The 14,320-nt window shown below is 52.3% G+C and overlaps 2 protein-coding genes and 1 long non-coding RNA gene across 5 annotated transcripts; 1 reads left to right on the plus strand and 2 right to left on the minus strand.

The window, feature by feature from the left end:
- Window positions 1-96: 96 nt before the first annotated feature.
- Window positions 97-8,258, minus strand: LOC127683148 (uncharacterized). Its single transcript, XR_007977482.1, has 3 exons — window positions 7,880-8,258; window positions 4,744-4,834; window positions 97-369 (listed from the first exon to the last, which is right to left on the minus strand). It is a non-coding gene; the product is annotated as an uncharacterized LOC127683148 (long non-coding RNA).
- On the plus strand, window positions 5,065-8,326 carry Bglap (bone gamma-carboxyglutamate protein). Its single transcript, XM_052180142.1, has 4 exons — window positions 5,065-7,585; window positions 7,729-7,761; window positions 7,905-7,965; window positions 8,180-8,326. Exons 1-4 carry the CDS (start codon window positions 7,522-7,524, stop codon window positions 8,310-8,312), a joined length of 291 nt encoding a protein of 96 aa, XP_052036102.1. The 5' UTR covers window positions 5,065-7,521; the 3' UTR covers window positions 8,313-8,326.
- A 32-nt stretch (window positions 8,327-8,358) lies between these two features.
- Paqr6 (progestin and adipoQ receptor family member 6) lies at window positions 8,359-12,395 on the minus strand. Of its 3 annotated transcripts, none has more exons than XM_052180131.1 (8): window positions 12,344-12,395; window positions 11,865-11,940; window positions 11,155-11,282; window positions 10,860-11,062; window positions 10,659-10,785; window positions 9,980-10,076; window positions 9,610-9,760; window positions 8,359-9,334 (listed from the first exon to the last, which is right to left on the minus strand). In XM_052180131.1, the coding sequence occupies exons 2-8, from the start codon at window positions 11,913-11,915 to the stop codon at window positions 9,060-9,062; spliced, it is 1,032 nt and encodes a 343-aa protein (XP_052036091.1). In that variant the 5' UTR covers window positions 11,916-11,940; window positions 12,344-12,395; the 3' UTR covers window positions 8,359-9,059. The 3 variants fall into 3 exon arrangements, with proteins under 3 accessions (XP_052036091.1, XP_052036089.1, XP_052036090.1); XM_052180129.1 differs by having other exon boundaries at window positions 11,865-11,980; window positions 12,344-12,383; XM_052180130.1 differs by lacking the exons at window positions 10,659-10,785; window positions 10,860-11,062 and having other exon boundaries at window positions 8,374-9,334; window positions 11,865-11,980; window positions 12,344-12,383.
- Between the last annotated feature and the right edge of the window lie 1,925 nt (window positions 12,396-14,320).

A 14,320-nucleotide genomic window follows, 5' to 3' on the forward strand; every position in this document is an offset into this window, starting at 1 on the left:
AAAGCATGAGGCCTGCAGGGTAGATGAGCTCGAGGACTAACCTAGTCTCTCCCACCCCATTCTCTCCCCCTCCCCCCACCAGTGGGGGCCCAGTCCTTCCTAGGGTGGGACAGACACTCCCCTCTCCTGCCTGAAGCCTTACCTTAACCAGGGGCCGCTCCGTTAGCTCTGTCTGCGAGACCCTAAGGACAGAAAAAACACCACAGTGGTCTGTCCCCTGCCAGTCTCCGCACACAGCCTGGGCCGTCTTCCCGCTGCTCTTGGAAAGCTCCAGGGTTCATCCTCTGGGTGCTCTGCCTCCTGCCTGCTTGGCCAGTGTCATTTGAATTCAGGTTGGTGGGTGTGTTACCAAAGACAGGTCGGGGTCGGCTGGGAAAACAAGGGTATAATCAAATTCTGATCGCCTTGGCACAAGGAAATTCAAAAACCAAATGTCCTTCCCCCCCCCCCCCCCCAGACAGGGTTTCTCTGTGTAGCCCTGGCTGTCCTGAACTCAGTAGACCAGGCTGGCCTCAAAAACCGCCTGCCTCTGCCTCCCAAGTGCTGGGATTACAGGCGTGCGCCACCACGCCCGGCATCCAAATGTCCTTTTTTTCCTTCTGCATTACCACCCCGATATGAGTGGCAGGACTTGGGGAGTCAGATATAAATTCTCTCCTATCCAATGGAAAACATCCCAAAATATCCTTATTAACCATAAAACAACCATAAACATTGGCATAGAATCACACAATACCTGAATAATTAAAATTAGCAACACACTTTTCTTTAAAATAATATGAATTACTCTCTTCTCAAATATTAGTATTAGTAATAATAACTTTGACAGGGCCATGGATCCATGTAGTAGGATGAAAATGTGGCGGATCAGGCAAATAAGTCCAATAAAAATTATCAGCATAACAAAAATGGATGAACATTGCCTGCAGCGTCAACCGGAAGCACGGCAGGAAGATTACCAGGGGTAAAATCACTCTGGCTTCCTGTACCACTGAATGGCTTGAGAGGAAAGGAGAAGGAGTTGAGCCACAGTTGGGGACGAACCTCCTGTTCAGCAGTAGTGGCTTTGCCCCCCAGGGCCGGCCTAGCAAAAGCACAATCCCTCTCAGCTGGAGGGGCAGGAAGGTCTCATCGTGCTTATGCGCAGTCTTCCTTGTCTGGGCGGAGTTCTTCCCCTTGTTATCGGGAGGCGAATAGGGTCTGATAAGCCTGTCTGGGATCCAAATTAGGGTCTGCATCCTATGGGAAGATACAAGCATAGCCTCTGCCGGATGACAAAAGTACACCTGGACCTTTCCATGTGGAGGTCAACATGGCCTTCCATTTTACCAAGGGATATACAGGACGAACAAGAGTTCCAGTTTCTTTGGGTTCATGAATGACCCTTATTATTTTTATTTTATTTAAATAATTTAATACAAAAAGTCAATGAGACAAAAATCTAATGAGATAGGTATTTATAATCTCCTTGCTGCAGCTTTAGTAATTTGCAGCTTAAGGACCTGATTTGACCTTTCTTTTTTTAAAAAAGATTTATTTATTTATTATATATAAGTACACTGTAGCTGTCTTCAGACACTCCAGAAGAGGGCGTCAGATCTCAGCACAGATGGTTGATGGCTGTGAGCCACCATGTAGTTACTGGGATTTGAACTCAGGACCTCTGGAAGAGCAATCAGTGCTCTTAACTGCTGAGCCATCTCTCTAGCCCTGACCTTTCAATAATAGCCTGACCCTGGGGAGAAATTCCAGTAAAATGTCCTATGTTAAACTTTTGACAACCCTGGCTGTGGTGGTGCACGCCTGTAGGATTTGCTGAAGGAGGCAGAGGCAGGAGGATCATGACTTCGAGGTCAGCCTGAACTACACATTTTGGGCTGGAGAGATGGCTCAGTGGTTTAGAGCATTGACTGCTTCCTATCATCAGGATAAAGAGGAATAGTATTAAAAAAAAAACATAAAAAACAAAAAAACAAGCAACAACAACAACAAAAACCGCTCTTGCAAGACAGGATTTTTCTGTATAGCCTTGCCTGTCCTGGAACTCACTCTGTAGACCAGGCTGGCCTCGAACTCAGAAATCCACCTGCCTCTGTCTCCCAGAGTGCTGGGATTAAAGGCGTGCGCCACCACCCGGCTCATTTTCCTGATTTCAATTACAGAACTAGGAGTATTCCATGGCCTAGTTGAGTCCTCTATGTCCCTGCTGTGACTGTTGTTCCACTAATGCAGAGGCCGCCTGAATCTTTTCTCCGTAAAGGGGCCACTGATCAACTCAGACCGGCCGATCAGAAAGCCAAGAAATTTTATCAGCTGTAACATCAGCAACCCCTAAAAAAAGAGTACCCCAAGCCACGTCTATTCTGTTTCTGTCTGGGCAGTACTGGCTGAACCTGTCCCTAAAATTTTTTTCCTAGACCCTTTCCAGGTTCAAAACCCATTTTTGCATTTGCAACAACACTGACCCTTGGAGGAAATCAAAAAGGTACCCATCTGACCCAACACATCTCTTCCCCGGAGTGTAAAGGGCAACTGGGGAATGGTAAGAGGCTGGGAGGCCCCTGCATGTTCACCATCCTTCCGGTGAAGGATCTCTGAGCTGGGAGCCACATTAGAGACCATGCGGACTCTAGCTAAACTGGATGCAGTTATCTGAGTTGGCCAGGCACTGGGCAATCCTTTCCTGAAATACATAAACATCAGCTTCTGCGGCTAGCAATCCTTTCATCGGTGCTCCCTGAACCAATGAAGTTTTAAGTGGTCTTGTCTTAGTAATTTCTTATACCCAAAATACCACGGTACTAGACCCAAAGGCAGCATCTCCTCCTTCTAGAGGTCTAGAGCAGTAATAGGATTTCCTTTCCTAATCAACGGGAGGAGAAGCAATTGAGCAACTCTTTGTCCCAAAGGAATTTGTAGATTGTGACAGGGGACAGGGACGCTACCATAACCTGAATTTCACCAGTACAGTCAGCCAGTCAGCATCAATAACCCCAGGAATCACATGGGTTCCCTGAAGAGATGTGAAACTCAGACCCAAAACAAGACCCATAGAGTCATGTGACAAGGGTCCATAGGCTCCCTAGATATTAATCGGGTGGCGGGGTGGGGAGGGGAGAGTCTTCAGTTAATATGTAATCAGATGTGGCACTGAAGTACAATACTGCACTCCCTGGGGTGGCACGGAACAAGGTGTCAATTGTTCACCTGTCCGGATTGTTGAAGCAGGAGGTCCCTATTGTTTGAGGGGCCCGGGACTGGCAGCCATTGGTTTCCCTGCTGAGGGGCTGCCCATCTCTGTGAAAACGCAACCTGCACTTGTGTTGCCAATGAAATCCTTTTTGGCAACGAGAACAAAGAATAACAGAAACGTTCCTGAAGGCCCTGAAACCAACTTTGCAGGAGCAGGAAACTGACTTCTGCTTTTCAGAGGACAGTCTCATCTAAAATGCCCCTGCTGACCACAAGAAAAACATGCCCTAGAACCAGGACTTCCCCTTTTTTGTTTATTGAACAGGTGCTGTCCTGGGCCCATTCCTGGCTTTGCCATACCTTGTACCACAGCAGGGGAAAATTCAGCACAATAGTGAACAAAATCTCTAAGAGTGGATCCTTTTCTTTTGCCTTTTGGTAAAGCCTGACAATTTTTATTAGCATTTTCGTGGGCCAATTGTTTAATTACTACATCAGTTGCAGGTCCCTCAGGGATAGTCTTTTCTACCACTTCCATTAATCCAGCCACAAAATCTGCATAAGGTTCCTCATCTCCCTTGTTTAGCCTCAGCCCTGGGAACAATCTCAGACATCACTAGCAGGGATTTCTTTAAGAACAGCTGGTATAAGCCTGGGCGGTGGTTGCGCACACCTGTAATCCTGGCACTCTGGGAGGCAGAGGCAGGAGATTTCTGAGTTTGAGGCCAGCCTGGTCTACACAGTGAGTTCCAGGACAGCCAGGGCTATACAGAGAAACCCTGTCTCAAACAAAACAAAACAAAACCTCCCAAAAACACGCCCCCCCCCAAAAGAACAGCCAATTTGAGCGTCCAACGTGGCCCATTTTCCCAGACCTGCATAAAGAGGGAAGCCTTTATCCTATTCTTGGGGTTTCATCCCTGTAGACTACAGAAGCTCTCTAATTTCATTGTCATATCTAAATTTCCACAACAGAAATCGGCCTCCTGAAAGGAGGAAGTACCCACCAATCCCACCACGTAATTTTTTACAGGAGAGGGACTAGACTGACGTTTCTTAGGTTTTGAAATTAAAGGTGTACATTCTCCCGCCGCACTCCAGCATGGAACCAGAAGGTGAGTTCGGTAATTCAGTGACTTATGCATGCGACCTATGCACGATCAAAAGCCTGCTTAACCACAAACCAATAGCTAGCCACATTTTCTGGGACATCTGGACGTCCAGGAACCCATTGGTTAATGTCTTCCTCTACCTTTCTCCAGGTTCCTCACATAATATGCCTTTCTCGGGAAGCCAAGGACTAGTCTTTTTAACAAACTGCATGAATTCCTTTAAATGTTGTTGCTCAAAATGAATACCCTTTTAAATGATAATTTCTTTAATATCTTTTTATACATCCATCGCTCTCTAGGGAGATTTGCTCTGGCCCATTATGAGTCAGGGAAAAGGAAACACTACACACTCCTTCCTTCTCAGCCTTAATCTTTGACTGGGGGTCCATGGGACTCCCCGAGTGAGTCCTTACCAGGTTGAATCAAACCTTCTACTTACCCTAAAGGTCCAAGAGTCCTACATGTGGGCACCATTTATGCCAGGATCCAGCCTCAACAAGAGTTGGGGGGTCGCCAAGGACTAGGGATACCTTGTAGGCAAATAAGAAAACACACAATTGAGATACAGTACTGAGCTGGGCGCATGCAGGCGGATCTCTGAGTTCAAGGCCAGCCTGGTCTACAGAGTGAGTTCTAGGACAGCCAGGGCTACACAGAGAAACCCTGTCTCAGAAAACCATGAGAGAGAAAGGTGGGGGAGGGAGGGAGGGAGGGAGAGGGAAGGAGAGAGAGGAAGAGAGGAAGAGAATACTGACAGGCTTTGTTGTTGTCGTTGAACTTGGCCGTCAGGATGCTCACCTAGAGTTGACTCAGCCCCAATATTTTATTGAAATCATAATAGGACGTTGGGTTACAAAATTCATGGTAGGGGAGTAGGTAAATACTTCTCTATTTTCCTGTGCCAATATTTTCTTGTGACACAGAGTAATACAGGTTTAGAACCAAAAAAAAAAAAAAAAGAAACAATATGTGACATATTGTGAGACAATATGATTTCGTAAAAGGGCAAAATGAAGTGATACTGCTGACCCTGCGGTCTTTATAATTTTTGGACACTATCTGTCTACAAAAACATCCTCACCTGACCTATATGGAGAATTCCCAGGAGGCCACCACCATTGTCCCTGAACCCAAGGAACCCATTGCTAACTTTCTAGGAGATATCTGTATATTATTCCATCCTCAATGTTTCGATAAGAATAACCCATTTTTATTATACAGAATTGAGACCAAGCCTGGGGGAGCAGCTGTAGAATCACTGTCTCCACCTGGGGGAACAGCTGTAGAATCACTGTCTCCACCTGGGGGAGCAGCTGTAGAATCACTGTCTCCACCTGGGGGAACAGCTGTAGAATCACTCATCTCCACCTGGGGGAACAGCTGTAGAATCACTCATCTCCACCTGGGGGAACAGCTGTAGAATCACTGTCTCCACCTGGGGGAACAGCTGTAGAATCACTGTCTCCACCTGGGGGAGCAGCTGTAGAATCACTGTCTGCACCTGGGGGAACAGCTGTAGAATCACTGTCTCCACCTGGGGGAACAGCTGTGAATCACTCATCTCCACCTGGGGGAGCAGCTGTAGAATCACTGTCTCCACCTGGGGGAACAGCTGTAGAATCACTCATCTCCACCTGGGGGAACAGCTGTAGAATCACTGTCTCCACCTGGGGGAACAGCTGTAGAATCACTGTCTCCACCTGGGGGAACAGCTGTAGAATCACTGTCTCCACCTGGGGGAGCAGCTGTAGAATCACTGTCTGCACCTGGGGGAACAGCTGTAGAATCACTGTCTCCACCTGGGGGAACAGCTGTGAATCACTCATCTCCACCTGCGACTCTAGGCTGCATTCCTTTCTATCTAGAGTGAGTGACTACATTTCTATCGAAGTCACAATCAGTCTTCACTTTTTTGTTTGTTTGTTTGTTTGGTTGGTTTGGATTTGGTTTTCTCAAGACAGGGTTTGTCTGTGTAGCCCTGGCTGTCCTGGAACTCACTCTGTAAACCAGGCTGGCCTCGAACTCAGAAATCCTCCTGCCTCTGCCTCCCAAGTGCTGGGATGACAGGCGTGCGCCACCACTGCCCGACTTAGCCTTCACTTTATTATTATTGGTAATATCTCATTTCTGGATATCAAGCAGGCTCCTACTAGAAATTTCCAGATCACCAAATACCGGTTTAATCAAGGAAAGAAGAAAGAAAAGGAACAGTAAATAGATAAAAGAATGATAAGTAGTAAGGATAACTGCAGGAATGACACCAGGGGGTGCTTGTGCCAAAGCAGCAGGCCTTGGGCCTCTTGGTGCTCATCCTGGGGGCCCAGAGGAGGCCATGGCCTCGGGCTCTGAAGGTTTTCAGAGTACATGGTGCCCCTGGCAGGTTTTCTTCCTTGTCATCAGGGGTCCCAGGCATCTTGAGCTTAACGTGGGGGGGGGGTGTCTCAGAAGCTGATACTGAAGCCATGGAGGGGTGCTGCGGACTGGCTTGCTCATCATGGCTGGCTCCGCCTGCCATCTTATAGAACCCAAGACCAAGGCCCAGGGATGGCAGCACCCACCATGGGCTGGGCCCTCCCCCATCAACCACTAAATAAGAAGTGCCCTCTCACCGGATCTTATGGAGGCGTTTTCTCAATTGAGGCTTTCTCCTTTCAAGTTGACATAAAGCTGACCAGGACACTTCCCCACCCGTCTCCCCGCTGGATGAGCGGGGAAATGAGGCCATTACTGACCGCTCCCTCCCTGAGGTTTGGCTCCTGCTCTCAGAGCAGACACTGAAAATCACAGGCTATGAGATTTGGATCCCAGTTTGTCCCAAACCGATTTTCTATCTCTGCACCATCTCTAGGGTATGCTCTAGGGTACTGTCTCTAGGGGCTAGCCAGTGTTCCTGCTGAGGCTGAGAGAGATAGCCCACAGTAGGGGTGGTGGAGCAGCCCCTCAGGGAAGAGGTCCTGGACCATGTCAGAGCCTGGCAGTCTCTGATTGTGGCCGATCCCCCACTGCCAGGGCCTTGCCCAGTCAGCCACAATCACCAACCACAGCATCCTTTGGGTTTGACCTACTGAGCACAGGACCCCCAATTAGTCCTGGCAGCATGCCCCGCCCCTCCTGCTTACACCAGGGCTCAGACAGCGGATATAAATGGTACTGAGGGCTGAAGGGTGAAGAACAGACAAGTCCCACACAGCAAGTCGGTGCAGACCTAGCAGACATCATGAGGACCCTCTCTCTGCTCACTGTGCTGGCCCTGGCTGCGTTCTGTCTCTCCGACCTGGCAGGTATGTGTTCTCCTGGCTCATTTCTTTGGGTAACTATCCTCCTGAAGGTCTCAGGATCTGCTTTGGGATAGCGGAGGGAAAGGGACAACACACCATGGGACAGCAGGGAGGGAACACAACTAACTGTAGTGTTTTCTTTACAGATGCAAAGCCCAGCAGCTCTGAGTCTGACAAAGGTACTGGCGGAGAGCCTGGCAGGGCCTCAGCCTTGGCCCTCACCCTGTCCCCTAAGCCCCCAGGTCCCCTTGCCTTCTGCCTGGGTGTCCCCACTTTTCCTCCCAAATCCAGAATTACCTGATCTTGTGCCTCTGCTCCACAGCTTTCGTGTCCAAGCAGGAGGGCAGTGAGGTAGTGAACAGAGTCCGGCGCTATGCGCTTGGGTAAGTGGGGAGGAGGTGAGGCGCTGGCCAGTGCCCTTTGCCTTGTGTTGGTAGGGAGGAGTTGTCCTGGGACAGTCTCTCTGAACTGCTGAGGGCTCGCTCTACAGTGCAGGTCAATCCCCATGCCCAGGGTCCTGGAGCCTCTCGTACAGTGGGAAGAGGCTGTATATACCCCGTGTTGGTTAATCCCACTGTGTCGGTTGATGCTTCTCAGAGCCCCAGCCCCCTACCCAGATCCCCTGGAGCCCAGCAGGGAGGTGTGTGAGCTCGACCCCTCTTGTGACGAGCTAGCGGACCAAATTGGCCTCCAGAACGCCTACAAGCAAATGTACGGGACCACTATTTAGGGTGTGTGTCGCCCTAAAGGCAAACGGCAGCCCCGGCCCTGGCTACTCTCCAGCCCTCCACCTCCCCGTCTCCTCTCTCTGCCCTGCAAGTATGGACGGCACAGCTGCCCCAAAATAAAGTCCAGCTGAGGAACCATTGGCCTTGAGTCTGTCCATTGTGGTGGTGGTAGGGGTCGGGGAAGGCTTCGCGCCCAGCCCAGAGAGCTGCAGTCCAGCTGGTTTGCTTCTTTATTATACTGCTCTGGGATGGATAGCGCCCGAGGTGGCCTCCTCAAGTCCCGCAGCCCGCCTCCCCACAGCAGCCCCCTCCACAACCATGACCTCACCCGGGACACATCCAAACATACAAATCAGCAAAGGCCTGGCCACAGTGGTGAGCAGGACAGGCAGCTCCTATGTAGATACAGAGCGGCTGACAGGTAGCACAGTCTGGCCCTGGGACAGGGTGGGTATGTGGCCCCGATGGAACAAGCTCTCAGGGTGACCTGAGGTGAGCAGGGTCCAGGGTAGCAGGGCGGAAGCCCCGTGAGAGGCCTCCCAGTGTCCACTCTGCTCCCGCCTGGTTCCTGTGCCCGCTCACAGGCCTCCACCACCTGCCTCTTGGGTCCTCCGTCCTCCTACCCGTCCCTAGAGAGACTCTTCTCCTCAGCTACCCCTTTCAGGATCAGAGTGGCAACCACCTTCTCAGACCCATGTCAGGGCTCCTCCACAGCGATGAGGCCTGGCCTCCCTTCATGCCAATGGGCCTCACTGTTGTTTAGCTTGGAGTCCCCCTTGGAGCAGGCTACCCTGCAGCCGGGGGCAGGTTCCGGGGGTCCGCAGCAAGGAGGCCGTGAAAGCGGCGATGATGAGCAGGTTCCCGATCACTGCCAGGCTCAAGGTGGCTACGGTGGCCTCCAGACCCAGCGTGGGTTCCTGCGTGGCCAGCCAGGCTCTGCGGGCTCCCATATCAGCCAGCACTGCCTCCAGCTGGAAGTGGGTGCCCAGCACTGCACAGATGTGGAACAGCTGGTGGCTGTGGCCTGAAGGGCAGATAGGCTGGTTAGGTAAAGACCCAGCCCACCTTCGAAGAGATTCACTCGTGTCCCTTGGGCTTGAGAAGGAGAAAACCCGGCCCCTCCTAGAGGTTCTGGAAGAGGAACTGGACCGGGCTGCATAAATTCTCTTTGCTGAGCCAGGGGAGGGGCTGGGACATCCCTTTGGCTTATCATCCACCCTCTGGCTAGGATACCCCATGTTCCCAGCTCACTCTGCACGTCGGGAAGCAGTCTCCCTTCTCTCCCAGACCAGTGCTCACCAATATAGTCGAAGCGCCCAGGTGCCAGGCGCTCCGGTAGCCGGGCTGCAAAGAGGAAGCCGGCGAGCAGCGCGCAGAGGAGGTGGTAGGCGTGGCTGGAGCTCAGTGCGTCCCGCCCACAGCTGTGGGCCCCGCCCCAACACAGCCACAGCTGGGAAAAGAAAAGAGCTGTCTGTCTGTCGGGCAGTGGCCTTGGGAGAAGGAACAAGGGCTACATCTAGGATCCGGTGGGGAAAGGGATGCTGAGGGGGCGGGCTTCAGGCGCCTGTGCCTGGAGGGCAGGCAGAGAGCTGAGGTTAGAGTCCGAGGGCCACCCTGACGTCAAGGTGGTAGGTAGAGCAGGATCTGAGGAGAGCCCGGGGACCCTTACCCTGTAGAACAGTGGGAGGTTGTCAAACAAGAAGGGGCAGGCAAAGGCGGCTGTGCGGACAGCCTTGCTGAATCCGGGCTTTTCCAGCTCTGGGAACCTGAGGGGCAAGAAAAGCAGGTCGGTCTCCACTCCGGGGTGAGTATAGGTCAAGAAGAGGGTATCTGGGGCCAAAAAGGGCGAAGGGCCGCATTCAGAAGGCAGGTGTGTTGAGGCATGCCTGTGACCCCACTGCGAGGTAGAGACAGGAAGATCAGGCTCAGGGCTCCGTCTCAGCCCTCCTTTAGTTCCAGCACTTTGGATGCAGAGGCCGGCCGACTCTGAGTCTGAGGCCAGCCTGGTCTACAGGGCTACACAGAGAACTCAGAAAAAAAAAAAAAAGAAGAAGGGATACGGGCTGATGGGATAGCTCATCAGGTATGGTACCTACACAATACATATATGTTTACATGTATTAAAAAGGATAAAATAAGAGAAGGCCCTCAGTATGCAGGATCCCTGCCCCATGTAAACGTCACATCTGTTAAGTGCCCATAAAGACATAGCATAAGTTGGCCATAAGGGATAGCATACTGGCCAGCAGCAAGGCCTCCCTCGTACTGGATATGGTACTGGGGTGACTCAATAACAGTGGGGTGAGCCCTGCCTACCCTTTCCAACAATGGGGATGCCCAGAACCCACCGCGAGTAGCAGGAAAGGCCGGTGCACAGGAAGGAGTTGAGCGCAGCAGCGGGCACGAAGAGCTGGTGTAGGCGGCTGTGCAGCCAGGAGGCCGGCATGGAGTAGGCGGCATAGGGGAAGGCGCAGCCTGTGGCGAGGTGCGAGCTGAGGCTTGCGGGCTCACTCTCTGCACCCACCCCCACCCCACTGCCCTCAGCTCACCCAGGCTGTAGAGGCTGAGCGCCCCGTAGTCCAGGAAGTAGCAGATATGACGAGCACGGGGCGACATGGAGCTAAAGGTGTGCGCGCAGCAGGATGCGAAGGGATAGAGGCAGGCGGGCAGCAGGAAGACCAGCAGCGGCAGGTGGTACGGCTCCGCGCGGAAGCCCGGGCTGCCCAGCGCCAGGAGGCGCCACAGGAAGTACCTGCGCCAGGCACCTGCTCAGGCTCTGGGGCGCAGCGCAGCGCACCCGCCCACCTGGCACCCGTCTGAACCTAAGGCCAAGCCTTCGCTCACCAGGTGGGCAGGAAGTGAGTCCAGATGTTGACCGTCTCATTGGTCATCTGGAAGGAGCTGAGGACACAGTCTAAGGCAGAGCTTGTGGGGCATCGGTAGCCAGACAAGATGCCTTCTTCCCTAAACACCTGGGGGCGGGGAGCAGATGAGCCACCATATGCCGGCCTCCCCCCCTCCCCAACAGTGTCTGGTAGCTTTTAATCCCAGCACTTGGGAGACATAGGCAGGTGGATCCCTGTGAGTTCGAGGACAGCCAGGGCTACACAGAGAAACCCTGTCTCAAGAAACAAACAAACCAACCAACCAACCAACCAACCAAAATAAGTGTCTGGAAACACGATAGAAGATGCACTAGAGATCGCAGTGGTCCCAAGCCAAGCACAACCCAACCCCTTTCTTACCAGCCTTCCAAACTCACAGGGCAAACAACAGAACCGGAATGGGATCAGATAGGACAGGGGTGGGGGTGGGGGTGCGGTGGGGGAACACACACACACACACACACACACACACACACACACACAGTGTTCTGCAGAAGGGGATTCTAGGGGGAGGGATGGTAAGCGCAGTGATATAGGTAACAGGTTCTATACTGAAATGTAAAGGTAAGGAAGTTAGCCAGAGGAACTCCCTAATAGCGAATATGAGAAAAATCTCTGCCCCAGTGAGTCCTCTGAGGACGGCAAGGTTGATGGGTTGGGGCCCCTCACCCGGGGGACCTGATGGACTCGAAGGAGCTGAGGCAGCTTGAGACTGAGCATGGTGGCCGGATACCTCCACGTTGACCTGGAGACAGGAGGTCAGGGATTGGCACCCATCCAGCTTCCTATGACCAGATTCAGACTAGAGTCAGCCACGAGGGTGGCCCCTTTCCCCTCCTGGCCCTAGCCTGGGGCATCCAGTCCTGCTTCAGAGGTCCTCAGTCTCTGCGGATCTGCAGCGAAGGGCTCCGCAGCAGCGAGGCTGCCTTCTGTTAGTAACCCCATTTGCGCCTCGGCCAGAATCCTGACTCCAGGAGGCCCCACGTAGAGACCAAGACCTCCACACACAAAATTGGTGCCCTCGAGGAAACTGCTTAAGAAGGGCAAGGAATTAGGGCGTGTCCCCCTCTTCTAGAAGGATACCACTGTGCCCTTGGGGGTACTCGGAGCCCCTGCCCCTCCTGGGTCCCTTGCCCCTCAGCCCAGACCTGTTTGCCGCGTCCAGGGTGGCCTCGGCTCCGCCTGCCCCGCCCGCCTCTCTGCCGCCTGGACCAGCACATTCCTTGGCACCGGCGGAGGGGCGGGGCGAATGAAGTGGGCGGGGCCACTGATCAGGACCGATAGGACCCTTTCCCCTGTCTCAGACTAAAACTTCCCAGCAACTCCACCCTCTCTTCCTGCCTCTAGCCCCGCCCATTCTGGAGTCTTTCTGGGATCTAGGGGGCTTCAGTTTGTCCTCTTGAGATCTGTGTTAAGGATCTTCCCCAGCTCAACAACACAAACCTGGTCCCCAGACCCTTCATCCCAAGTGAAGAGGACGTGTAGGGGAGATGCCTGTGCTGAGTGCTCCGCCCAGCTGCCCCGGGAAAGGCTGAGATGAACCGGGAGAGGTCCCTTTGCCCTCAGCGATAGGGTCTGGACATCTCTGCTGCAGTGAGGAGTGCGAGGCTGGGCAGGAGCTTCACCTCCATTTCCTCAGATGTGAGCTGCATTACCCTAGAGACTGACCACGATCCCAGCAAGGCTGACTGGACTCCACAGGCAGAGTCTGGTTCCTGCCACTCAGACTGACAGGGAAAAAAAATAGTGGCTGAGGATGTGGGCCAGGCCTGGCAGAATGGAGACAGGGCGAAGCTGGGGAACAATCTTAGCCTTGTCTGCCCGTCATGGGGCAGCACGGGGTGGCCCAGCCCCATTAGCAGGCAGCTCACTTGGCCTCCTGCACACAGCCAGCCCTTCAGGGTGTGTCTGGACCCACTGTGCTGTCTAGATCCGGCTAGGAGCCCAAGCTGGGATCCAATCTCTGACCAGGACACCTGGCCTGTATCTCCCAGGATCTGAGGTTGCAAGGCAGGAAGCTCCAAAACTAATTGCAGCTGCATCTCAAAAGCAATCCCGGTTTTGCCCTTGGGGAATGTTGGCCCACCTAGGAAGCAAGGAAGGATGCACCGATCTAATTTACCTTGCCACGATCTGAGTTGCCCACCCAGGATGGTAGGAATAAAGAACCTTGATTTCGAGCCTCACCCCTTATTCCTTCTGGAGGACATCACCCAGCTGGGAACACCAAACCAGTTCCAGGCAGTATATTCACCAAACACTTCGGCAAAATGTGCGGTGCTTCCTGTAATCTCAACCTTGGAGAGATGGAAGGAACCACTGAAGTCCAAGACTGGGTTGGCTATAGAGCACTTTGGAAGCCTCCTTGAGTTTCCTGGAACTCAACTGTGTGTGCTGGTGATACAGTTCAGTGGTAGTGATGTGGAACTCAAATGATAGAGCCGATTATAAAGGACTAATAGATCACACTAGTGGAATTTAGCTAGGGGAGCACTGCTTCCAAAACACCCCAGAGGTCGGCAGAATCCCAGCCAGGACTGTGTGAGTGGAGGCGAGGATGTAAACGTTTACTCAGCAACATGGGCAAGGCTCTGATTCTCATGACAAAGGAGACAGTGACTCACTGCCAATCAAAGGCAAACCTCTTACAGGCATCTCAGAGGGGGCAATGTAGGGTCACAAGCATCATTAGGCAAGACCCTGGGTAATATTCAAAAATATATCACCGGCAGCGCACATGCCTTTAGTCTCAACACTCAAGAGTCAGATATAGGCAGATCTCTTAGTTTGGGGTCTAGAGTGAATTCCAGGACAGCTATGTCTGGAAAAAACAAAAAACCCAAAACAAACCCAGACAAAACAAAAACCAAACCAAATCAAAAACTTGGGTGCAATCCTGGCAATCTGTATTATTTTTGATGTGTAAATTCCCCTTCTGCCTAAATGGTCACAGTCTGTTTCTGTTTAAGTGTAACCTGGGGTCAGGACCTGAAAGGAACTTAAGGACAACAATGTGGCATGCATAAACAAAATGTTAGTAAAATCTTCAGTTCAAGGTCAACCTGTGCTTGTGTTTTGCCTGGATAAATCCTGACCATGTATGTCTGGTGCAAATGGAAGTGGGA

The sequence above is a fragment of the Apodemus sylvaticus genome, chromosome 4, assembly GCF_947179515.1.
Source record: "Apodemus sylvaticus chromosome 4, mApoSyl1.1, whole genome shotgun sequence".
NCBI classification, from domain to species: domain Eukaryota; kingdom Metazoa; phylum Chordata; class Mammalia; order Rodentia; family Muridae; genus Apodemus; species Apodemus sylvaticus.